The 27,975-nt window shown below is 38.2% G+C and overlaps 1 protein-coding gene across 5 annotated transcripts in view; it reads right to left on the bottom strand.

The window, feature by feature from the left end:
• sytl5 (synaptotagmin-like 5) overlaps positions 1-27,975 on the bottom strand; it is a 183,023-nt gene that overhangs the window by 96,516 nt on the left and 58,532 nt on the right. For 4 of the 5 annotated variants that reach the window (XM_060833536.1, XM_060833533.1, XM_060833535.1 and 1 more), the window contains exon 2: positions 7,512-8,046. In XM_060833536.1, coding sequence (XP_060689519.1) covers positions 7,512-7,630 — 119 coding nt within the window. In that variant the 5' untranslated portion in view covers positions 7,631-8,046. Of the gene's footprint in view, positions 1-7,511; positions 8,047-27,975 lie in introns of those variants that run through there. The other variant, XM_060833537.1, reaches the window with a different exon arrangement.

Below are 27,975 nucleotides of genomic sequence, written 5' to 3'. Positions count from 1 at the left end.
TGTATCTGACATTGGAGAAACTCCAGAGGAAGTTTGCAAGAATGATCCCAGGGATGAAGGGGTTTTCATGTGAGCAGCCGTTGGGGTCACTGGATCTGCACTCATTGGAGTTTAGAAGGATGTAGAGAGATCTCATTGTAACCTACAGAATACAGAGAGGCTTGGATAAAGAGGACTTGGAGAAGATGTTGCCACTAATAGGAGAGACCAGGACTGAGGCACAATCTCAGAGTGGAAGTATGACTCGTTAAAGCTGAGGTGAGGAGACATTTCTTCAGCCAGACGGTGTAGAACTCATTGCTGTTGAAGGTGTATTTAAGGCAGAGATAGATAGGTTCTTTAGTAGTAAGAGGATCAAGGGTTAGGGAAGAAGGCAGATGAATGGAATTGAGAAACATATCAGCCATGATCAAGTGGTGGAACAGATTTGATGGGCTGTTTCCATATTTTATCATTTTATAGTCTAATAGAAAGAAAACTTCTACTCCAGAACTTGCCTCTCTCCTAGCCAAGCTGTTTCAGCTACAACATTGACATCTACCTGGAAATATCAAGAATTTCTCAAGTATGTCCTGTACACAAAAAGCAGGGCAATTCCAACTTGGCCAATTACCACCCCATTAATCTCCTGTCGGTTATTAACGAAGTGATGGAAGGCGTCATTAACAGTGCTATCAAGCAGCACCTGCTCAGCATAACCTGCTCAGTGACACTCAGTTTGGGTTCTGCCAGGGCCATTCAGCCCCTGGACTCGTTAGAGCCTTGGTTCAACATGGACATTAGAGCCAAATGCCAGAGGTGAGTTGAGAGCGACAGCCCTTGATAGCGAGGCTGCATTTGACTGAGTGTGGCATTAAGGAGCCCTAGCAAAACTGGAATCAATGGCAATTAGGGAGAAAGCTCTCTGCTGCTTGGAGTAATACCTGGCACAGAGGAAGCTTATTGCGATTGTTGGAGGTGAATCATTTTAGGCCCAGGACATCTCTGCAAGAGTTCCTCAGGGTACCATCCAGCTTTAGTTGCTTTCATCAATCCCTTTCCCTCCATCATAAAACCAGAACTGGGGATGTTTGCTGATGATTGCACAATGTTCAGCATCATTTCTAACTCCTCAGATACTGAAGCAATCCATGTCCAAAATATTTGGATAATAATTGAGCTCAAAAGTGGCAAGTAACATTCGTGCTACAGAAATACCAGGCAATCACTATACCCAAAAAGTCAGAATCCAACCATCACTCCTTGATGTTTAACAGCATTGCCTTCATTGAATTCCCCATAATCCAACATCCTGGAGGTTACCATTGACCAGAAACTGGACTGGACTAGCCAAAGAAAATCAAGCCATATATAGCATGCTAGAGGCTAGGAATCCTGTGGTGGGTAATTCACCTTCCTGATTCCTCAAAGTCCATCCACTATCTACAAAGCACATATCAACACTGTGATGAAATACTCTCCACTTGTCACCTTCCTGAAGAATTTCCCTACACAATGGAATTCAACAATCCAAAAAAAGGCAGATCACACCTTCTCAAGGGCAGCTAAGGATGGGCAATGAATGCTGACCCACACAGTGATGTTCACTTTCCATGAATGAATGAAGAAAAATTACAGACAACTGCCTTATGCACACTGACATTGCCAGCCTCAAGCATGACGTTGATATCATTGCATCCCAATGTCATGATGAGTTCCAGCCAAAGGGTCAACGGTGATGAGAAACCTGAACACGCTCCCAATCATGGTGATTCCTCATGTTATCAAGGCCATTGCCTTGAAGCGAGAATCCAACACTACTGTATTCAAAGCCATGCTCACAATGACAAAAGTATGGCAGATGGTGACAGCAGACACAAGTGTCAACTGCACCAACCATTCTAGACTCAAAGGTATGAGCAAAGTGAAGCTTGCTAGACCGAGGGTGATGAGGATTTCACTTGCCTTCGGGAGGCTGGCATGGAAATTCCAGCAGAGATAATGGTGGAAACATGCATTGCGATGGACAACACTGCTTGATGCACGACAGCACTGACAGCTAATGCCATTATAGATGCAGTATGTTCTTCAGCCAAGGAGACTGAAGAGGTTGGTGACCCTGAATAGTTTGATGAACACTTGCCATTCATCCATTGTTTCCCTCACTACTGGTGACAGTCCAAACCCAAAAACATTGATGACATATTTGATTGCGTTGATGTTATAGCAGACTGTTCAAAGGCAGCCCATGCAGCAGATAAAAATTACTGAATTTTCCTGGAGTTAAGTCTTTCAAGTTTGTTTTTTACAAGGTCAAGCCATTGAAAGGCTTGAATAAAATTAAATAAACACATTTTCACACATTTACGGCTTTATTGAAACTTTCTTTGGCATGATTTTGACAAAGAGTGCATTTATAGGCAAGTCAGCTTACACAGGGACTCTGCTTAACACAAATTTAAGTGTAGATCTGCTAGGATTTAACCCATCAGGATTTTACTGTATTTGTTTGGTATAGTTCACTCCCAATCTCTATATACACTCTGCATATGATTCAAGATAATGAATATTGAACATTGCAGTCAGCTTGAATTAGCTGATATCCAACATCCATATGGATGCTTTCTATCAGGGACTACTGGGCAACTTTTTCTTTGTGATCAGTGGAAAGACAATCCCCCTGGATTCCCAATGATTTAAATTTTGCTGGAGATTCTGGATAGCACAGTCAGTCAAATGCTGTCCTGATATCAAGGGAATCTTTCTCTCTCCTCTCCTTCGGAATGTAAGCATTTTGTCCCTGCTTGGACTAAGACAATAATGAGGTCTTGAGCCTCAATGGTCCTTATGGAATCTAAATTAGTTATTTCTAATATTCAATTGTTGGTTATTGTTGCGTAAGTACCATTTGATTGAACTGTTAACAATAAATTATAACAGCAAAGTGACAGAATTTATAAATATGCTGGTCTATTATAAATTATATACAATGTATATCTATCCAAATATTCATATCCACACAAAATAGTGAGCTTTTCATTGAAAAACATTAGATTCATAGTCAAATTTCCTTTTTTTAGAAACAAAGCCAGGAATGATTATTTTCAAGTAAGGACAGTTAGCCCAGGAAAGGAGCCAGAACTGCAAGATGCATTAATGAATAACATTGCTATAAGACAGTTAGGACTGTGTTTTAATCTTGCTTTAAAAAGATACATGCTGAAGTTAATCAGTATGCTCCTTTAGTGAACAGAGTGACTCATGCTATGTTCCGAAAGTCTGCTGAGGAATTAGGTGTTCAGCTGGTTGACCTTGTGAATAGCCCCAGGCATAAACAACTGATAACCAGAAGCACAAAGAAAGCAAGTCTCAAATGAGTAAGTCTGAAGGTTGGACATGTGTGTCAGAAGGGATTTGAAACAGCCATGGGAACAGTATGAGACAAGAATTGCAAACAGTCCCTAACATTCTGCAGGGATATAATTGCTTAAGAATACAAAGACTGTCTAGAGGTTATAGAGAGCGAGCGACACAAGATGTAAACTCTCACTTCATAGTTATAAAATGAACTTAAAATATATATTTTATTAAGGGAAACCTCTATAAAATATTGAGATGTTGATATTATGAACCTCAGGTCTATCCTCAAAAGTATACAATAGTTCAGGATGATGTGTTACAGCATGTGGTCGAAGGAAATAGATTACTGCTGACTTTATCCTAATGAGCAGGTACCATACTGAAGAGAGGAAAACAAGAAGAGATATTCACACGTTCAGATTTGGACTTGGATGGCTTACTTGTCACAGTTATGCTTCTGTGACGAAAAGTGTGGTGCTGGAAAAGCACAGCCGAGTCAGGCAGTATCCGAGGAACAGGACATTCGAAGTTTCAAATGTGTTACAGCTGTCTTTAACTCGGATAAAACTCAACGCAACCACACATAGACCGCAGTCAATCTTGACGAGAAACAACGCTGTTGATGATTTGAAGTGCTAGTAATTAACCAGCTTGGATTTGTCTTTGTTGTGGACAGGATATACCCAATCATTGTTTCACTTTGCCAGATAGATGCCTCATTGTGGCTGTACGCAAACAGTTTAGCTGGGAGAAAGGAGTGGGGTTGGGGGGGGGGGCAACAAAGATGGTTTCCCAAAGATGAACTACAGGAGGCCTGAAGTCTTTGATGTTACATTGGCAGGTGACCCTTTAGTGCTGCCTTTTGATCAGGAGTTGGAAGCTCAGTTTGGTCAAGTAAAATGTTGAGGTTGTAAGTGGTCTAACTCATCTGACTGGGAAACAGGATGGAGTCAGTGTTTAAAAATAACAGGTTTGGTCTTCACAATACTTATTTGGAAGAAGTTGCGATTCACCCAAGGCTGGATATTGGGACAGAGGTGGGAGAGGTAGAATTGGGTACCTGGGATGATTCTGGGTATTCCCATGGTGATGATGTGAGAGTGAGAGATGCTTTGGCTGTGATGTGATACATACCAACGGAAGCAAGTGAAGAGAGTCCCACTGAGTTCAATAACAGAAGAGAGGTTTAGTACGTACTGGTGTAACTAACAGTGTTCAAAGTGATACAAGATATGGAGAATGAATAGCAATAATGAACCATGTTTAAATTAACAGGTTGTGACTGTGACTGAAGCTATTTTGACACTGCCAGGGAGGTTTAAATAAAAAGAGTTGTACTGCAAATAGATATTAATTTGGAAAGTGATGACTTATTCAAAGATCAAGAGAAAATAGCACCACAATTTTCAAGAGCAGACACTGCTAAGATGTTACAATTTTTGTAATCTGCCAGAAAGGTCCAATTTGGGTGGTCAATGGTTTCACCAGGCTGTTGATGCAAACTATTTTATCTTTGACACAAAGAATAATATTCAATCAAAAAAAAATCTGCTGTGTTATTTAAATATAAATAAATGAGTGTGAACAATAAACCTATTTCTTATAAATTAATTTAAAATATAAGGATAGCTTATTCCTTATTCTTTGAAAACAATTCAAAGTTGTCTTGAATAAATTAAATAGGGCACTATTCTTTCAAATTTTTTACATCTCTCATTTGTTCTCTTCCCAAAACCCATGTAATCACCATTCCTCGTTTTCCAAATCAAAATCTGAATAATAAAAAATAGCTTGTAAAAAGGAGATTTATTTATTTTCACATCAGTCTAGAATAAAGGGTTGGTCGGTTGCAATTGAAAAAGAGGAGGAAAACCCTTATGGACTGAATCTTAACAAAACTCAGGTGTCATTCTTCATCAAGTTACATGGAGAGTTTATTTACACAAGGCCTGGTGAGTTTTCTTACACTATTACTCCAAACTTGCCTCAGTAACTATGCATCGCAGCCCCACAGCTTCTCAGCCAGCCAAGACTAGCCCAACTCTCTTATTTGCCACAGGCAGAAATCCTCACCACTGCCAAAATATCCTGGAATCCCTGGTATCAGCTGTCATGCATCCTGTCATAGAGATGTACAGCATGGAAACAGTCCCTCTGGTCCAACCTTCCATGTCGACCAGATATCTCAACCTAATCTGGTCCCACCTGCCAGCACCCGGCTCATATCCCTCCAAACCCTTCCTATTCATATACCCATCCAAATGCCTCTTAAATGTTGCAATTGTACCAGCCTCCACCATATCCTCTGGCAGCTCATTCCATACGCGTACCACCCTCTGTGTGAAAAAGTTGCTCCTTAGGTCTCTTTTATATCTTTCCCCTCTCACACTAAACCTATGCCTCTAGTTCTGGACTCCCCGACCCCAGGGAAAAGACTTTGTCTATTTACCCTATCCATGCCCCTCATAATTTTGTAAACCTCTATAAGGTCACCTTTCAGCCTCCGACGCTCCAGGGAAAACAGCACCAGCCTGTTCAGCTTCTCTCTATAGCTCAGATCCTCCAACCCTGGCAACATCCTTGTAAATCTTTTCTGACCCCTTTCAAGTTTCACAACATCTTTCTGATAGGAAGGAGACCAGAATTGCACGCAATATTCCAACAGTGTCTAGTGCCTTCAGTATGGAATATGGTGCCTTCAGTACGTGTGGTTCAAAACATTTGCCTTAGACATGGCAGCCAAGAGGACATTGCAGCCTTGCTTTGTGGACAGGGACCTGGAGGTCCTGGTAGACAGGGTGGTGCAAAGGAGCGCCATTGTCTTCCTCAGGATTGATAGAGGGGACCATGACCTTCTCCACTCTACTAGAGTAAGTGCTAATGTCTCTTCTCTACTGCCTCACTCACTCTCCCTCTCTCTGCTTCTGCACCTACCTGCCAACATGGCCCATGCTCTGCCACTTTCATTACTGTCTGTTAAATCTAGCTCAGTGGTGCTCTCCCACTCCATTAACACTGCATAGCCTCTGTGCTCTCATTCTTCATCCCTTACTCACCAGGGAAATCTTACCACTCCCCACTATGCACCCACCCCACCACAATCTGCACCACCATTAATACGTGTCATTTTCATCCCATTCATCCCCTTTCATTCAAAATGAAATCGGTCCATAATCAGGCCAAAAGACCCACGATTGGTGTTGTGGTGCCCAAAATTCAGCTCCTCACCCACTGTGTAGGCAGGATCTTGGCCCTCACAGATCCTGTGGAAATGTGGAAACATCCATATTTCAGCATGCAAGTAGAAAGAATATCCATTGCTACGCTCCTCTCCTATGATTCAATGAATAATAATTCCATTAACCAAAAACAAAAAAAAAAATCAGATTTTAATTTTGGGATTTCACTTGTCCAGCAATACCATCTGCTGGGATTACAACAGAATCAAAGAAAAAATGAATGCTACAATAGTACTAAATACTCAATCAAAATGATTTGTACATTTTAAAGATTATACTGGTTATTTTTCACAGAGCTCAAACCAAATATATATAGGAACTATCATTGGAACAGAATTAGTTTAGTGTACATGCTAGCAGATTTCTAGCATACTATAAAACAAAATATTTCATAGTAATTTCTGTGCAACTGCTGACTACCAGTGCTAATGGAGCAGAGTTGTCTCTGTAGGTTTTACACATCCATTAATTATGTAAAAAATTATTATTTCCTGCAATGGAATCAATTAAAAAATTGAAATATATCAAGTGATTTTAGACTTATGCCTCTGAAATAAAACACTTTACAATAAGTCAAGCATAATTTGTCTTGTGAACATAACTTCTCCAACAAAAGCAGGCAGCAATTAAGAACTGCTGAATCCAATACATATAACAATAGATTTTACATTTTCCCCCATACCAGATATTTGCTGCTTTTCTAGTTATTTGTAGGTTCATCCCTTAGGTCTCAGATGAGATCCAGAATTTCCCACATGAAGAAAACAATGCAAACATGAGGCCTAGCAGCATCTATTCACTTTTCTTTCCCATTTACGAAAGGTGTATTAATCACAAGTTATTTTGTGCTGCTTTGTGAATTCTTGTTTATGGTTCAAATTCTTCTCCTTCCATCAAATTGTAGACAATCATTTCCTCCAAGAGACCACTCACCTTATTCTCTTTTCTTCAGCTTTTCGCAACTGTTCATCACGGCGTAAAACCTCCAAGATCATTTCCTTTTCATTATCCATTAAGAATGAGAGATTGACAATCTCTGTGGTTTTGGACATGCTTCGGCAGTGTCAAACGTTGTAACACTCTCCTTGGATCTGTGACACTGGTAATGAAGATTAGTTTTGAAGAAAACTACTGTCTGAGAACTTCAGGAGTCAATGAAGTGAACGTAACAAATGTGAACTGAAATGGCTCAAGGTGACAATCTTCCCAATAAACATGACTGAGTATATGTTCTCGAAAAATAACTCTCCTTGGAATGGCACTGTTAATACTGTTTCAGAAATTGCAAATTAACTATTCCTTTGAAGCAATTTATCGACAATTGCTTGTTACACCTTCATAACCAAACTTAGATTCTTCCAGTTCCCGTAACATCAATCTCTGCAATAATCTGTTTGGGTATCATGGCGTTATCTGCATCCACAAGATGTATGCATTTATTTCTTGAAGCTTTGGGTCACCTTTGTTTCTGAAAATAAAAACAGAAGTTAAGTCAATAACATATATTGTTGAACTTCATTAATATCCATGAACTAGCTTAGTAAAAGCTGAGCCTAGTATGTCTTTAATAGTGGTAAAACATGTTAAAATAAAACAGTAGCTTGTCATAACAACAAATCAGTAATCCTGGATGTGATCTATTTTACAAGTTATTATTTTAGCAAGGTGACTAAAATGTTAATATTCTGTCAAATTGCCTGAGGAGTAAGTTATGAGTCTATGCTTGATAATGCAGAACTGGCTCACTCTCAAAATATTTTTATTTAGTAAGCTAGATTAAATATTTATTTTGATGTGTCAAATGGTTTATAAACAGAAAAGTATATTAAAAACTATGTGACTCAAATGAATGAAGCACTGGTCTACCCATATCCATCTCAAACGCAGGCTGAACATTTTATATATTCACTGTCAACATGGATCCATGTCAAATGCAACCAATAACAAATTCTGGGTGCATGCCTACAGCAAGTTCCAGTCCCTAAATTGGCACTAACTCCACTTCGAAAGACCAGAGGATCACTGGTGTAGAAAAAAAATAGGCAGAATGTCCAATTGTTTACTAAGGATTATCCTTCGGAGGTTAGAGCTGAGGCAAGCTGCTTGAGTTGGTTGAATGGCAATTTATTCTGTATTTGAGTTGGAGAGTTAATATTTGCAAAAAGTGAGTAGGATCTGCTGGGGAGTTTTAGAAGGGGATGGGGGGTGTGGTAAATCTGGGGTAAAGCACATTGCTAAACAAAACAAATCTCACAGAATTGCAGATGCTGGAAATCAGAAACAAAAACAGAAATTGCTGGAAATATTCAGCTGGTGTGCCAGCATCTGGGGAGAGATACTACAGCACGGATGCTGCCAGACCTGCTGAATTTCCCAACAGTCTGTGTTTTTGTTTCTGAAGCACTTTGCTATTTGCTTTCTCTCTCTACCTCTCAAAAGCAAAACAATGACAATGGGAGGTGCATCCAATTAATTGGAAGGATGTGCCCAGTGATGAGTTTTCTATACTTCCGTGATTGCACCTCAAGTACTGGATTGGCTGTAAAATGCTTTGGTAAGTTGTCAAGGACTTTTATTTAATCATTTAACAAATTGTTTTCTAAAGTTTGATTATTCTTTTTATGGGATGTAGGTATCGCTGGCAAAGACAGTACTGTATTTAAAATATAGCAGGCGCGGTTAGTAAATTTGTAGATGACACCAAAATTGGTGGTATAGTGGACAGTGCAGAAGATTATCTAAGAGTACAAACAGATCTTGATCAATTGCACCAATGGGCGGAGGAGTGGTAAATGGAGTTTAATTGAGATAAATGCGAGGTAAAACAAAGGCAGGACTTATACAATTAGTGCTGGGCCTTGGGTAACGTAGAACAGAGAGATCTAGGGGTTCAGATTCATAATTATTTGAAATTTACGTCACATGTAGACAGGGTGGTTAAGAAAACGTTTAGCATGTTTGCCTTCATTGCTCAGATGTTCTAATATAGGAGTTGGGACGTCATGCTGAGGTTTTGCAGGATGTTGGTGAGGCCTCTTCTGAGGTACTGTATGCAGTGTGGTCACCCTGCCAAAAAGAAGGATATCATTTAACTACAGAGTGTTCAGGCAAGATTTACCAGGATGTCACTGGAAATGGAGGATATAAAAATAGGCTGGATAGACTGGGACGTTTTTTCACTGGAGTGTAAGAGGTTGAGGAAAGACCTTCTAGAGGTTTATAAAATCATGAGGAACATAGATAAGGTGACAAGCAAAGATCTTTTCCCTAAGGAGTCGGAAATCAAAACTAGGGGACATATTTTTAAGTTGAGAGAAGGTTTTACGCAAGATATGAAAGGCAACATTTTTACACAGAGAATGGTTAGCATGTGGAATGATCTGGCAGAGGAAGTGGTGAATGCATGTATACTTACAATGTTTAAAAGACATTTGGATAAGCACATAAATAGGAAAGATTTGGAGGGATATGGGCCAAACTCAGGCAGGTGGAACTAGTTTAGTTTGGGTACATGGTCTGCATGGACTAGTTGGACTGAAGGGTCTGTGTGACTTTATGATACAATACGACTGTCAAATGAATGCAGCTCCTCTGCCAATGGCTGTGAATAGTGGGAAGCTTGGAACCTTCTCTACCCTAAGGCAATAGGCGCCTGGGAATGGATGATGTATTTCACCCTGGGGTGAAGAAAAATGATCAAATGAACCTATGCTATCTTTGTACACCAAAGTGGGATTTAAATGTACTACAGAAAAGAAAATCTCTGCACATTGATGGGGAGACATTTGTTGTACTAGTTTTAGAGAAAAAAAAACTTCTGAATTTATTTTTTCTGATTAAAGCAAAGAGAAACCAGAGTACATCATTGCAAATGGTAAAATTAAACTTCATGAAAATAACATTTTCATGCCCTAGTGCATTAGGTTCATGACTTTAATGCCCTGCTTTCTGTAGTGTTGTATGGTAAAGATACACACTTTCATTACACATTCAATCAAACTCTGCTCCCCAAAAGTTGAAACAACAGCAGCTTGGGACACTAACAGCAGTGAAATAGATTTTTGAACAGATGCATTTCTAATTAATTGGTGCCAATGGTGCTAATAGGCTTTCATTAATACATTTCAAATGAAAGAATTTGAAAAAAAAAGTACTTTTTCGATATTCTTACATGATGCACACCACCATACAAGTTTAAAAGAAGATACTGAGATCAAAATGCAAATAAGCATTCTTTGATGAGGTTGCCTCAAGGGTTCAAATTGTTAAATAATTTACTATCCTTTCTTGGCAATTAACAAATGCTTCTCCATCTTGTCTAAAATCTTTTGAGTGTAGAGAGAGAGATTTTGAGGAAAAAGACCAATGATTTTTCTTATGTACATTAAGGAGAACTATGAAGACATTTAAATCTAAGAAAGCTTTCAGCATTACAGAACCACAGCTAAAGTACTTTATGTCAAAGAAGAAAACCCATTTGATATAAGGAAGCACAGTATTACATTTTTTTGGCATTATTGTGTAAAGCTAAGTTGAACTAACTGAAATAAGAGGAGAGCCAAGTTCGGTACCCATAGGGAGGGCCTCAACCGGGACCTTGGGTTCATGTCACATTACAGGTGACCACCATTGCACTATACACACACACAGATATACACACACACAAACTCCTATATACACATGCACATGGACACACATATACACACACACACCCTTACAGACACAAACACTCCCACACTCACACGTGCACCCCTCACAGACATAAGACACTCTACGCTCACTACACACACACACACACACACTTTCTCACACTCACAACCCCCAATCCAGACAGACACACACACAAAGACCCACATGCACACATGTATTTTGTGGGGTGAATTTGTACTTGCAGGGTTACATTGTACTTTGCTCAAAAACTACATGAATTCACGTAAAACTCCATTATCTCACTTTTTAGATTAGAATCAATCTAAACATCATGGCATAGACAGAGAACTTAGGGGGCTAACACCTTCAACATATTGTCTAGCTATCACCATTTTTAACAACTAACCTGAGAATGCAACTTTTTAAATAAAGCTTTTGTGATTTACAAATGAAAGAAGTGAAACTATCACGGTAATCAAATAGATGAAAGACTTTACAGACAATCAATTTTTCAATGTATAATTTCAGTTACATCACACTGTAAATTTTTGCTATAAATTCTGTGTTATGATCGAGCCCTCCACTATCACCTGATGAAGGAGCGATGCTCCGAAAGCTAGTGTGCTTCCAATTAAACCTGTTGGACTATAACCTGGTGTTGTGTGATTTTTAACTTTGTACACCCCAGTCCAACACTGGCATCTCCAAATCATAAGTGAAATAAGTGAAGTTAACCCTGTTGATCTCCATATATTTTCACATGTCAGAGCATATAATAGACATGATGATTTTCATCTCACCAGTAATTGCTAGGTGCCGTTTTAAGAGATTGAAATATGTGTCAAAGATACAAAGTGGTAAAGTTGTTTGGAGCAGACCATTGTTCTTTATTGAAGGCTGCTTGAAAGATCTATAAAGGCCATTATGCAGGAAAATGCAGGAAGGAAGTCAGGTACCTTCCTTTGGAGATCCCTGTGTTTGTTGGAGATAATTCCCTCTTTGTGGCTTCCATTGTTGACCTCTGGTGTCCAAACTCCAAATGCCCTCTCACAAGGGGTATCAATCTCTGAGCAAGAATACCAACTCTGGTATTGTGACTCAACTTCTTGGGGCTTCCTTGCAGTTTCAATAGTGGTCATTATGGTGTTCTGGCATTGCTCAACCAGTGGTAATCAGGTTGGGATGAAAATGCCATGTCCATTTTATTAAGGCTGCCCAAGTGTATTATTGTGTGCTTGCCTCTCCTTTTCAAAATTTAGCGAACTGCTCATTGACTTTTCTAGTCAGGGTACGAGTAATACATTTCTACCTACAAATTCACTCCATCAAATTAAGTCGAATTCCCACTATAGTATTAGGTTATCTATCTTATCCAATAGTGTCTGATGCATTTTCAGTCCTGTCTTGTCATTGTCCTTCAATTCTTATGCAGATACATCAGGCACTAAAACAGGAACTAAACAGTTCACAATTGCAAATCATGTCACCATTGATACTGTAAGGAGATACATGGTCTGTGGTTGACACAACTCCATTTATTTACCAAAATATTAACCAAAATAAAATATCTGACATAACAAAACAGGAAGCATGAACACTGAGTATGAAAATAAAACTGTAGTTTGACACTTCTTCAGACAAGACCATTTAGATGTCAGTTATGTGTGGAACATAAACAAAATTTACATGATTAAAATGATTAATTATATTCTATCAATTGCACAAAACAGCATTAGATGGAATTAGCTTTTCAGTTGCCCAATTTAATGTCCTAATGTCCTCCCACAACAAGCTGTGAAAACACAGTGTTTTGTTCTTTACAAAAGTAACTGCATGGATGACTCATCCTCATCCACCTCCACCTGCTGCTAGCTACATACAAAAGAGCTGCACCTTATTTGATTTTCAAGACACGTGACTTCAATATGAGAACTGGGTCTAATAAAAAGCAATTAAAATCTCCTGGGTTTATATTGTGCTGATTTGAGCATTACTAAATGTAATGCTTTGTACCAACTGTTGTTACCAATCATGGTGTTTGTACCTCAATGTCCAAAACAGACTGTAAGTACCACTTTCCCCTATTTTTGAATGATCTCCCTCCAGCTGATGAAACAATTTTGTCTTACGTGCACCTGTACTTGTGTGCATTCAGAATTTTTTAAATCCAAGGTTTGACTATAATATTTGTAATTCACTATTCAATCCAATATTACTTCACTATAGGCAATCCTGATACAGTTTATTGCTGGATTTTTTTTAAAACTAGTTTTCCATCTTTCTGCACTTTTCATTTCTCTCCCTCTGTTTTTTAAACACTTTGTTTTTCTGACTGACTTTAATTTTGGTCTCTTGTGCCTTTAGTTTGTTATTTGTTTCACATTTTTATGCTGCTTTCTCTGACATCAGTGATCTCACTATTTTTAATTAATTCTCATTGCCCTGCATCATGAGATCATAAGGAGATAGGAGGATAGGAACAGGAGTAGGTCATACAGCCCCTCACACCGTTCATGAGGTCATGGCTGACTTGTGGTCTAACTGCAGAAATCTGCCTTTGGCTCATATCCTTTAATATTTCTGCTCAACAAAAAAAAACTATCTTTCTAAATTAAAAATTGATCTGAGATTAAACTGACCATTAAAATTATTTAGAGAAAAAATGGACTATGTTAACTCCAAAGTGGGCTAAGTCGCAGCATTTTTTAGCTGCTCTTGAGTTTCCACATGAAGAAGCACACAAATATTTCAAACTGGAAAGGTGCTGCCTCCATACTGAACAAGTATAAACCAGTGGAATACTTTCAAATACCTGATGCAGACATTAACCTATTGCACATGAAAGTGCAAAAAACAAAATCCAAGTTGAATACATAAGCAGACCAGAGGCCAAATTGGTCCATGCCAACTTTATGTTTCACAGTAACTTTCTCTGATCTCACTCCATCTGCATATCTTACTATGTCTCTATTCCCCCACGTCCTTGTCCTGCATCAGAATTGAGCAGCTCTCTTGGAGCAATGTCACAACATTTTAAAATAGAAATCTGTACCGGTTGAACTAAATTCAGGGAGATAGGCAACTTGAGATATTCCTGTGAAGAATAAACTAGGACATGGACCATTCATCATTATTCAAAAGTTGAACAAAAACATTCAAAGGAATGTCACAGAGAAAAAAGAACTTGAACAAAAGTCAACACTAGGTAACAGAACAAGAAAATTGGATGGTTGATTAAAAACTTGATGGAGGAAAGTAGGGGTGAGTGGGAGTGTTCAGGCCCCTGGTCAAGGAAGAAGCCAAGAACTCTCAGACCATCGTGGTGGGGAATGAAGATCTAGAGGGATTGGACATCTATGGTGAACAGGAGGCAGTTAGGGTCAGGGAAGTGGAAATTGTCAATACAGTGGAGGGCATCAGAGAAATCAGGGATGTAAGTGGAGAGAGGATGGAGTCAAGGTAGGAGGAAATGAGCTCAGTGGAGCAGTAACAGGCTGATAGGATGGGCCTACCAGGGCAGTCTGGTTTGTGGATTTTGGGAAGGAGGTAGAAATGGGCTGCCCGGAGTTGAGAGACTACTGGGTTAGAGGCAGTGGGAAACAGATCTCCGGAGGTAATGAGGTCAGCGACAGTCTTCTGAAGGTAATGAGGTTGGTGACAGTTAAGGCTTTTGTTGGAGCAACCACTTAACAGATGTTGCGATGTTAGGTCAGCAATTCCTACTCAATGCATCTTTACATAATATACTTGTCATACTTCTATGTTTGCTAAATACTGCATTGAAATTATACAAATTGAATTGATGCAAGTAAATGTTACACAAGTGGATAAAACAAAGCTTATCAGATATCCAAAGCTTAAGTTATTTGGCTGTTTTTATTTCCAACAACCAGGACTAACAGGTTAAATTGTGATAGGCTGCATAAAAAAAGGAATTATTGTTAAAGCAATAAAGAGATAAATATTTGTGTTCAGTTATAATTACATTATGAAATAATTGTTTGATACTGATCATATTTAAACACCAAATTATTTGTAATATATTTCTCATCCCAGGAACTGCATACACGTGCATTCAAATAATTTGATAATCTTAGAAAAATGAAACTTTACTCATTTTAACTCATTAATGTGGCACTAATGCAACATTTCCAATTATAGTATTTCTGGCTCAATGACAAAGCAACAACAGCCCCTGGGAACTCAATAAATAGGGACAGTTTGTAAGGAAACTCCTGGTTTAGTTTTCTGAGCAAAAGGGAATTATTTTCATTGAATCTACAATAAATAGCACAAAATGTCTACAACTGATTTAACAGCACTATGTTTACTGGATTAAAAACTATGATAGAATCAGTAAAACTTTGCAATATATACTTAAAGTTAAAGTGCTTTTATATCCCTCCTCTTTATCCTCCCTGTTTTACTGAGGGGAGATCCTCTTCCTGAGGTACAAGATCCACACCTATTTGCAGTTCTCCTGACCTCAAGAATTTCAGACTTCAAAACTCAGTTTAATCTTATTCCAATTTTCCAGCTGGGGTACGCTAGATAGTGATTGTGAATAGAAATCCTCAAAATTTTTTGACCACAGCTAAGTGTTCTCACATCACTTGTAGCACCAAACCACCTTCCTAGTCAAACTGACTTGCTCAAGGATAACTCGACTATACTGGATGGTCCCTTTATCAGCTGAGATATTTAGGAAGGAAAAGCTGAATAACTAATAATTTTGCAAATGTTGAAAAGAAAACCTAATGTCAGTTTTGTTGTGATGTTATCATTTATAAACTGACATTGCTGCATAGTAATGTGACCGAAACAGAGTCACTTTGAATCTATACTTACAACAAGTAAGCAAATGCCTTCCTCAAAGGTGCTCTAATGGCACCTGTAATTTATATGTAGGATTGTTGGTTATAACCTGAAACTATACAGTTCATAGAACTACAATAGTCATGATTTGTTTGGTGATTGACAGGGATCAATAACAAACTTCTGTTGGGCTTGAATTGAGACCCGAATGCTAAACAAAAGCATCACTTCATAGATACCATACAATGAGTTTGGTCCATAACAGAGCAGGAACAATGCATGCACTTCATCTCTGCATCTCTCAGCAGTGCTTTACCACATTCCTTTCATCATCTTCCCACTACACTCAGAGCACTTTCCTCCTTTTCAACACATTCTTCTGCTTCCTACCACAGGACACAATTAATATTTCTCTTACTCTCTATCTCATTCCTTTTCACATGCTATCAAATGCAGCCTATTCATTCTATGAATCGTTCACACCATGCATACACATTCATTTACATTTATCCCTTCCACAAATAAACGTGTTGGACTATAACCTGATGTTGTGTGATTTTTAACTTTGTCCACCCCAGTCGAACACCGACACCTCCACAACATCCTATCCTGCCATTTCTCCACCACTCGATACATCCACTGTATTCATAAACGCAATACACTTTTGTTATATTTTCAACATCAACTTTCTGTCTCTTGATCTTTTAATATGAGTAAAAGAAATCCCCACGACACAAAGGAGAGGAGTACATCTGAGGGACGAATTCTAGATATCACAAAATCTCAGTATCTCGATAGGCCAATAATATCAGTAGCTCTAGTAGAAATAGAATGTTGGTGAAGGACAGGCTGGCAGCATTCCTGAGAAACCTTTCTGCAAATTATTCGTAACTCTTGATTTCCCTCTTGAAAAAATTGCGACTGAGCTGGCAGTTTCAAAGCAGTTTTCTCAGAACTAACATTCGTTAATGTCTATTCTTTGTCAGCTATCCTAACTTAGTCCACTTGTTCCTTTCCACTTGGTGCTTTGCAACAGCAAAACTTCATGTAGAAACCTCACAGGAGGAACATTCTTCTGAGCATGTGTAATGCATAATTCCTCCCAGGCACTAACCAAAAACATAATCCCACTCTAGAGTTTTAGATTTTTATTGCAAAGTTAGACTGCTAATGATTTTTTGCATCAAGCATGACAGTATGGAGGAATTCTCTTCTGGTCTCAGTGTTTACTCTATAAGAACTATTTGAAATAGTCTTAATACAAATATCAGAAAAAAAATTGAATCCTTTTACTTCCACAGCAATCTTATGGGCACATATACCTTAATGATGGGCTACCCCTGTTTCAGTGCTAAAGCTCCTTCTTCTGCTGCTGCTGCTTTAAATTAGTTTCTTTTCAGGAAATTTCTCTCCTGGATGCACTTTCCCCAACTATAAAACACAAATGAGAAGTGTATTGGAATACTATCCCCAGAGGTCTGGATGAGTGCAGCTCCAACAACATTCAAGCAGTTCAATGCAACCAGAACAAAGCAGCCCTCCGACTGGCATCCTGTTCATAACATTCAATGTTTACTCTCTTCCCTAGTGACACATATTGACAGCAATGTGTGCCCTCTTCAAGATGCCCTGCAGTAACTCACCTATTTAGACAGCGCTTTCTAAATCCATGACCTCCACCATTTGGAAGGTGAAAGGCAGCAGATACATGGAAACACCACCAATTGCAAACTCACCCACAAGCATCATCCTGACTTGAAATGATATTGTTACCACTTCACTATCATAGGGTCATATTTCTACAACTCTCTCCCTGACAGTACTGTGGGTGTACTTGAAGGTCAGGGACTGGAACAGTTCAAGGCATACTTCTGTACCACCTTGTCCAAGGCAATAAGGGATGGCAATAAAGAATGGCCCAGCCAGTGAAGTCCACATCCGAAGGATAGATGCAAAAAAACCCCATCCCATCAACTTCATTGAATCTTAAGAGGGCCATGTTATTTAAAGAGCAGTTATGTTAATTTTCAATTTTCACTTGAGTAATTCTTTAATTTAAGAGGATTGTTTTGGGTTTTTTGATTCAGTAATTGTTTAGTGATCATCACATCCAAGTGGCTTTGGTTATCTCCGAAAGATTTGTTTTAGAATACAGATCACAGGGCAGGGGAGCCCAAAACTAGAGAGTACAGGTTTCAAGCTGGCAAATGGGACTTGATTAATTTAGGATATCTGGTCAGCATGGATGAGTTGAAGCGAAGGGTCTGTTTCCATGTTTTATATCTCTATGATTCTACAACACAGAGACAACTCAACATTATAAGAAATATAAATTTACAAGAGAGACACTATAAACAACCCAAAATTCCAACTTCTACCTGGCCACACTCAATAACTTCATGAATTTCTGAAAATTCCTAGCATGCATCCCAGTCTTCATGCTGCTTACAATTAGCAGCCTTGCCCTCCAGAGCAATGTTTTGTTTAAGTGCATCCTGCAATCCTTTGCCACAGCCCAGATGAGTGCAAGCAAAATTGAACAAACATGTTATTGGAGTTGACGATTTTTCTTGAGGTTAGGGTCATTAATGAAGTTGCAAGTGCCCCTCAGGCTATATACACAACAACATGGTACTCATCATTCTCCACAAAAGCTACAGCATGATCCGTTCCCCAGGGAATGTCAATGCGTTAGCTCACAGAGAAAAATCCAGCAGAGGCAACGTGCCAAATCATTAATGTTCAAAACATTTGGAATTGTTGATTAATTTAGTTAAACTGAATGAATTGCTTACATGCTAATCTAGGAAAATAGTGAAGCTGACTTCAAAAGACATCTTAGAAAAAAAACTGTATCAGTTCATAAGTAGCCCTGTGATATTTTGACTGAAAACCCTGTACTGGTCCAGCTTCATCCATTTATAATGTGGTCCCATAATCTGCAACAACACAAATCCAATCCAAATTTCTACGACGTAAAATTTATTTTATGGTGAAGCGTATGCATGCCTCCCTTTTCTTTCTATTTTTAATGTATATGACACTTGGCAATTCTATTTTTCACACGAAAAATAATTTTTGTAGCAGCTGGTGTTTTAGGAGGGTTTTACCGAAAAAGGTTTGCAAACTAATTGTTCTGCTTCATTGCCAAAGGCACTGAGTTGCAAGCCACCAGAAAAAAATTACTCCTTTATTCTACTATTTCATGTATTTATTGTGACAATGGGTGAACCTGACCACTTAGCATTTTTATTGCCACATTTTCATTTTTCTGTATATTATATTATTGTAACATTTTAAGTGTAATATTTACTTTAAGTGGCAGAAAATGTCTTGGGCCATAGATCTATATACTCTCGCTTCTTCTATCTTTCTCATGTAGATTAGGAATGAAAATTTCTCAGGATTGAAGCTAGAAAGAAATTGAAATCACGAGGCAACAATTCAAATTTTGCCTATGGATTCCTTCTTTCCCAACAGTAAGCAGTCCTACCCAGAAAGTTAGAGGAACATGGTGAGGGTAGTGAAAGCTACATTTTGTGACAGACCTAACTAACTGCTTCTAATCTCCATAATCCTTTTATTAATTAGTGCTAATTAAATCATTTTCAATGAATAGAGAGTGGAAGTTTTACCAGGATACTGTATAATCTGATTCAGCTTGTGGTTTAGACCACAGAGTCAAAGAGATGTATAGAATGGAAACAGACCCTTCAGTCCAACTCATCCATGCTGACCAGATATCCTAAATTAATCAAGTCCTATTTGCCAGCACTTGGCCCATATCCCTCTAAACCCTTCCTTTTCATGTACCCATCTTTTTAAATGTTGTAATTGTACTAGCCTCCACCACTTCCTATGGCAGCTCATTCCACACATGCACCACTCTCTGCGTGAAAAAGTTGCCTCTTTGATCCCTTTTAAATCTTTCCCCTTTCACCCTAAACCTATCCCCTCTAGTTCTGGACTTTCCCCAACCCAGTGAAAAGACCCTATCCATGTCACTCATGATTTTATAATAATGGTCAAATGAATTGTGCATTCAATTCAAGCCCTTATCCATGAGCTTAAAATAAGAGGCCAGACTGGGGAAATAACCAGTTGAGGGTTGCAAAAAAAAGGAGAAAGAAAATCAAGTTTGAGATGAGTACTTTGTTAATAAAAATTGACAAATGCAGAAGGATCACTGCTTATAAAACATCTAGATGGACTGTTCAAAATGAGCCAAGAGAGATAGAAGATATTCATGGACTTACTGCTGCACTTGGAAGGGATCAGATCAGACAAAGCTGATTTTTGGTGAAACCCACAACGGACTAACACATGGGTTCTAACAGTGACATCAACTTCAAACTCAGAACACTGCCATGTATAAAATGCATGAGCACATACTTCTCATCTCTATATTTCCAAGAAGATATTTGTGAATCTATTACATCAAGAACCATAAACATTTAAGATATAAATATCTGTATATAGCATAATATTTATTAAGTGTAATTTGGCTGCAGGAATATAATTTCCTAGACTTCCTCTCACATTACACTGAAACAATCCTAGATAAATTTCTTAAAGAAGCGCTGATTATCATTAGTCTTTGAAAAATGGCTCAATTCAAAGAAATCATGTACTCACTGCAAGTTAAACCAGAAGAAACTATTCATGGTATCATTTCTACTTAGGTTAAAGTAATGGTAAAAGTCATCATAGTCTTACTGGACCATTTGGTTGATTTAGATACAAATGGCCAGCCTAAGAGTGACCACACCTCAGGTAAGGGGACAGCGTGAGAAGGAGAATTATTCATGAGAATCTCTCATTTTTACTAATATCTCTGTAATATTCCCCATTCATGAACAAAACACCAACAAGAGATATCGTACAGGAACCATGAAGAAAAGGAAACTCAGCATCAAAAGAGGAAACTGACTAATCCATGCAATAATGTTTAAAAAGCTCTTCTCTCCTCCCCTTCCTTTTTCCAAGCACAACATGAACAGCTGCCAAAGTCATCCCACCTACCATTGTATGTCACTTGTCATAAAATAGATCAGGATCACATTGTAATGTAACTTCAATTTATGATGACCACAACATGCTAAATGCTGAGGATTTGCAAAACAAAAAGGATATTCAGGAAATAAGAATTGAAATTAACATGAGAAGAAATACGCAATTTGAAACAAAGACATACTAAAATACTTACATGCACTGTGTCAAAGTAGTAATTTTTATATCTATATAGAACCATTAGCAAATGTGTGCAATCTTCTTCAAATACATGTAACATTTTTGATATATTAAGAATATGCAATATAATAAATATATTGCAAAGGTTTTGTATTTAATATTGTTTGCAAACTTGAGTTTGAGGGATAATGGATACCTGGGTTATTTCATTTTAAAAGAGGTTAATGAAAAGACACTAGAACTTATTTGAGTAACACACTTCCTGGTGATCATATGCCTTGTGATAACTGCTTGGATACTAGAAACCCTCTGTCTAGATTTATAATAGTCAGGTTGTAGTATCTGCTTTGGGTATTCTTAGTGATATCTGACCTCGTCAAGGAAAGGAACTTTCGAGTTTAGGTTTCTTGTTTCTGCAAAGATGCTTGTATTGGGTTCAGTGTGGTAACCAGGGATACTGGTCCAGCTGTTGTTGCATGAGAAACACCTTGAAGAGTTTGTCTACATTTATTGAATGACAGCATCTGCTAAAGTCCTCAGTGTTCAGGAACGGTATCTTTGTGTGCCCAGGAAAGAACACTGATGTCATTCTATGCATCACTGAACTTCTCATTTTTGTCTTCAACATTTATTGACCCAGAATGCTTATTTTTTAAGAGAGGAAGTTTTTTTTGATTTTCCTTTGTCTGAAAGGTGTGCGTTTTGGGTTATTTAGAAGGGTAAGTATTTACAATTGGATATTATAACTAGGCGTATTAACAAATTCCGAATCTATGCAGTATAAGTTTTTTAAATAATAAACTCATTTTGTGTTTATTAAAGAAACCTGATTAAAGTTCTTTTGATTCTAAATCCAATATAGATAATGGATACAAATAGCCATATCAGAAATTGGATAAAACAATTAGAGAAACAGTGCCCTCCTAATATCTCAGTGCTATCAAATTATATGTGGTTGCTTGCACTCCAAGATCTCTTTGTTCAGCAACACTCTCCAGGACCTTACCATTAAGTGTATAAGTCCTGCTCTGATTTAGTTTTCCAAAATGCAGCTTGAGAAAGGGAGAAAGATAAATAGTCACATATTAAACCTATAGGAGCAATCTGACATTGGACAGATTCCCTTGGATGTTTCTGAGACCAGACAGCATGCTTGATTATCACAATGCAATGTTTAATTGAAAACATTTTTGCTAAACTTTTGGATCTCAATCTCAATGGAGGGAAATTGGTTTGCGTATGATGATATGAGAAACTCTGTTGCCATGATGATATCCTGTGCTACTCCTCATGAATAACATGGAATATGGAACATTTTTGACATTCAGATGCAAATATGCCCTGGCTCTTTAAGATCACTCACCATCAATGTCTTGACAAAATGTGTAAACAATCGCTGAGTTCAATTAACAGTGAAATAGGAGATATGGGAGCCAACTAGCTATGTAAGATGAGGACAACTGCTTGATTGGATGGTAACCATTAACCAAAATGGCTTGCTCTGTATTGTTATTTACAGGACTTCATCTGACCAAGGAGCAGCACTCTGGAAGCTTGCAATTTCAAATAAACCCGTTGGACTGTAACCTGGTGTCTGTCATGTGATTTCTGACGTTCTCCACTCCAGTCCAACAGTGGCATCTCCGCATCATTGTCATTTCTGAGTGACATGATTTGTACTTTAATGGTTTAATTAATAAATCTTGAAGATTAACATATGGTTGAAAGCTGAATGTCAGAGAAAGGAAAAGCAAACATTTCTTAGCTTTCTATATTTTAAAATACTTTTGACATTTTCAAGTTTGATGGCTGGAACCTTCTGGAGAAAGTCTTCAGCTAAGTAGAAAGGTATTCTTGCAGCCAATTTTGTTTAAACCGCACCCAGTTTCTTTAAAAGCTAAATATGTATCTTTTGTTTAATACTAAAACAAAAACCTGCTAGGTAAAATAGAATTAGGATACATATTCAATTAAAATTTGTGCATCTAATTTTAGCCCTCAAACTCCCAATTCCTGAACAATCCCTGTTGTGGTAAGTTTAAGTGAATTTGCATATAATGGCAAGTAAATCAGAAATTCTTTAACTACTGATGTTGATAGCTCTGCTCCACAAGCTTATCTCACATCTGAACGTTGTTTTAATGCCTTCTGTGCAACTAGTAATGTCTGTTGCACATTTCATGCCCCGAAAACCATACTTCCATCTCAAACTGTATTCCCCAGTTCAAGTTCCTATTCAACATCTGATCATGAAAGCAACTTAAGTTCCCTTGCAAACTGCAAATATCTTTCCTTAGCGTTTCTGATGTCTCACACCGGAATTTTGTTTTCTGTTTCTCTGGCTTTGCTGTAAGAAATGCATACTTCAACTAGGCTGACTTTACCAAATTACCACAGGTTTGGATATTCAAGTATAAATGATCACATCAAGTCAGAGTGTTGTATAAAACTGGATCAGAGATAAAACTTTAAAATTGAGACTGATGTACGCTAGTGTTCTCTCATCCATTATCCTCTACTCGGTAACTCACTTTGTATGTCTCGGTCTTCGCTACTTATGTGCAATGCAGTGGAAGATTGATAATATACTGTTTTACATTAGCATGAGGAACACCATGAGAAGTCACAATAAAATTGTATTAACTCAACTGAAACTTTTTTTGAGCAATGTTCTATCCTTGAAATGAATAAATCATTCATTGAGAGCTCAGGTTGCAAAAAATGTGTTAATCGGCAGGTCATTTAAAACAAGATGAAGCCTGTGCTCTTGTTTGAGGACCTGAAATGCAGCTGTTGCAAATGCAAGAGCTAAAATGTGCATTAAAAAGTTTGAAGTTTCCTACATTTATACATAAATGGTGATATCTTAGTTTGCTTTACTTTTATCTCTATGACTCTCTGTTGCTCATGAAAATGAAAGCCAGGGTCATGGAGGACCAGAGTTACTAGTGAGCCACATGGGAAGACAGATATACTGACTAGTAACTCTAGTCCTCCATGACCCTGGCTTTCATTTATCATTTTTCAAATATCATTGAAACATCCCAAAGATAAGTAACTGCATTGTCTTGCAAATCACTACTACAAAAAGACTCAGGCTTAAAGTTATAACAAATGAAGTCTAACTACAAATTTTGTTCACAAGTCACACATCATCTAGGCTTCAACTTCCTCATCATTAAGCTATGACCTTGGAATTCCTCATACAATATCATTATAGGTGTACTTTCCCCATGAGCAGACTACTAAGTAGAAGGTCCAGTATCATCTTTTCAGGGCAAGAACAGTAGGTAACCCATACAAAAACAGAAAGTGCTGGAGAAACTCAGAAAATCTGGCAGCATCTGTGGACAGCAAAAAAACCTAGTTAACATTTTAAGTTTGATATGACTCATCTTTGGAACATTAAAGTTCAAGAAATTCAAAATAAAACTTATCAATGCTATCTAAAGAATGCATCGTGAAAACATATTTTATATTCCTTTCTATTCTCGTGTCAAAGGGAATTTCCTTTGCTAATATTTGAAGAACTTTTGTATTTCATTTGAATTCCAAGATATACAAATTGGTATTAACCACGTGCAGCATGAGAATCTCACAATCAGAAACTTATTTGTTTGATAAAAGTTTTGTTTATATCCAGAATTACATAGATGAATAGAAATGCAGCAGATGAATGGTCAGTCGTATTACCTGTGTCTGCAGCAATGATCACAAGACAATACAAGTGCTGTACCAAATCTTTTATAAAGCAACACAACAGGGAACACAGGTGCTGACATTCAGATCAGCAATATTTAGATTTAATATCTGGTCTGTTCTTGGTGACCTTAGGAGAGGAAAAAATGTTTTTGTCATTAACAAATATACATAGGCATCAGGCAGCAATTCATGTGCCATGGTCAATTATTTTTGTAAGTAATATTAAAAACTGTGATGTGAATAATAAGTACACAACTGCCTATTAAGAGTACAGAAAACTGCATTCAATTATAGGAGTTTGATAGTCAGTAGACCTAGTATATGAACTAAGCTTGAACCAAGGAAAGAAAATTGAAATAATGGTGTAAATGTTATAGATGGAGACCTGCAGGAACTGACTACCTAGGATCAGTGGTGGTGGAAAATGAAAGTATGGAAAGGAAGTTAAGCAGTGAATTAACTCTGGTTAATTTCTCAAATGAGCAACTAACATATCAAAAGGCCAGAGAACACTGTGGAAGCATCAAAGACGGACTAAACTAGCATGGTTATCTGTTACAGAGACAGGGGAAATGTGGTGAGGTGGTTGGGGGAGATGGAATTATTAAGAAGGAGACGAGGAAGGCCGAAGTTTAATTGATATTATTTGTGGGTGGCACGGTGGCACAGTGGTTAGCACGGCTGCCTCACAGTGCCAGAGACCTGGTTTCAATTCTCGCCTCAGGTGACTCACTGTGTGGAGTTTGCACATTCTCCCCGTGTCTGCGTGGGTTTCCTCCGGGTGCTCCGGTTTCCCCCCACAGTCCAAAAATGTGTAGGTTAGGTGAATTGGCCAGGCTAAATTGCCTGTAGTGTTAGGTGAAGGAGTAAATGTAGGGGAATGGGTTGCGCTTCGGCAGGTCAGTGTGGACTTGTTGGGCCGAAGGGCCTGTTTCCACACTGTAAGTAGTCTAATCTAATAGGTTGCAATGGCTGCAGACTTAAATACAGTTTATACAATACATAATGGAATACCATTCTCGTCAAATGGACAAATATTCGAGCAAAACAAAAGGACAGACTTTGTCCATTTGAGGATTTGTTTTAATCATGATAGGAATTAAGGTTCCTAAATAGAATTTCAGAATTTTGTCTTTACTGAAGCACACAAATCTTCCAAGATTACTTCCGTCTACAATAAAGTGGAGATCATTCATTTCCAGACCAAAAAAAAACACCTGGATGTTTTGTGTTTGCAATAACTTGAAGGGCTGTATAGTAAAATCAATTGTACAAAAGCATGTCTACAGAGAGCTTCTATTAAGCATGCATGCATCAAACCAAATTTGCTATTCAAATAAAGGCATGTCTATCAATTTAAAACTCTGCTGCATCATCTCCTTCTGGCAAAACAGTTCTCACTTTAAAGTGCATTTCATTTTAAAAAAAAAGCATCTGACCTTGATCTGACCATGGCTCAGATTGACAGGAGCATGATTAAAACAGTGGGCTTAGTGAGATTTCAAGTTGAGTTTTTCTTTCAGTAAGAACATTGCAGAATATAAAATCTATCCTGACATCACATCACTGCAGTACAAACACACTGTCTCACTTGCATTCATGAGATGAGATTTTAACATTGGCAAAATATAAGATACAAAGTACTGCGGTTACACTCCACATGTCTAATAGCTTCTACATTTCCAGTTTTAATTAGCTAATGATGAATACCTTCATAACTTTTCGGCATTTGTTAACTTCTCCAGAAATTTGCTCTGCTTAACACTTCTATCCTTAAAAAACAACTATGCTTTATCGTTTTAACCCGTCAATATTTCATTCAGATTCCAATTTTCAGTGTAATGCTGGGCATTGGAGCAGGCTCTGTTCATCAACTCTGCATCTATTTAATATTTATATACTTGAACCACAGAATAGTAAGCAGGAATATAGTCTTGGGTAATTATTTTCACACTTGGGGAAGTCAGAGAAAACTGCAGCAGTGCTCTACCTGATAAAGCTAACTCAGCCAGAAAATAAGCTTCTAGCTTTCTGTTCCCAGGAAAGTATAAACACAGCTTTGAGATGGGAAGAAATTTTATATCATTTGTAAAATATAAAACTAGTACTTGTTTCTCAGTTTAAAGAATTTAACACTGCCACTGATGCCCGAATGGGTTCTGCCAGGGCACTCAGCTCCTGACCTCATTACAGCCTTGGTTCAAACATGGACAATAAAGCTGAATTCCAGAGGTGCTGTGTGACAGCTTAGACATCAAGGCCATATTTCATCATGTGCAGCATCAAGAAATCCTAGCAAAACTAGAATCACTGGGAATTGGGAGCAATGTTTCTGATGGAGTCACATCTGGAATATAGGAAGAAAGTTGTGATTGTTGGCGGTCAGTCCTCTCAGCTCCATGACTTCTCTGAGGAGCTCCTCAGGGTGGTGTCCTAGGCCCAACCATCTCCAGCTGTTTCATCAATGACCTTCCCTCCATCATAAAGTTACAATTGGGGATGTTCAAAGATGATTGTACAATGTTCAGCATTATTCATCAATCCTCAGATAGTGAAGTAGTCCGTGTTCAAATGCAAAAAAGATCTGGATAATATCCTGTCTTGGGCTGACAAGTGGCAAGTGACATTTGTCCCACACAAATGCAGGCAATGATCATGTCAAATAAGACACTCTCCAACCACCACCCTTGGACATTCAATGGTTTTACTATCACTGAATCCCCCACTATCAGTATCATGGTGGTAACCATTGACCAGAAACTCAATCCGACTCTCCATATAAATACAGTGGCTTTGAGAGCCAGTCAGGCTAGGAATATTGCAGCGAGTAACTCATCTCTTCTCTCCTCAAAGCCAGTCCACCATCTATAAGGTACAAGTCAGAACAATGATGGAATATTCCCCATTTGCCTGGGTGCATGCAGCTCCAACAAGATTTAAGAAGCTTGACATCATTCAGGACAAAGCAGCCCACTTGATTAGCACCACATCCACAAGCATCCACTCCCTCCAACATCATTGTTCAGTGGCAGCAGTGCAT

Source organism: Hemiscyllium ocellatum, chromosome 12, assembly GCF_020745735.1.
Source record: "Hemiscyllium ocellatum isolate sHemOce1 chromosome 12, sHemOce1.pat.X.cur, whole genome shotgun sequence".
NCBI classification, from domain to species: domain Eukaryota; kingdom Metazoa; phylum Chordata; class Chondrichthyes; order Orectolobiformes; family Hemiscylliidae; genus Hemiscyllium; species Hemiscyllium ocellatum.
The sequence above is the reverse complement of the archived record's forward strand: the minus strand, read 5'-3'. Positions and strand labels throughout refer to the sequence as shown.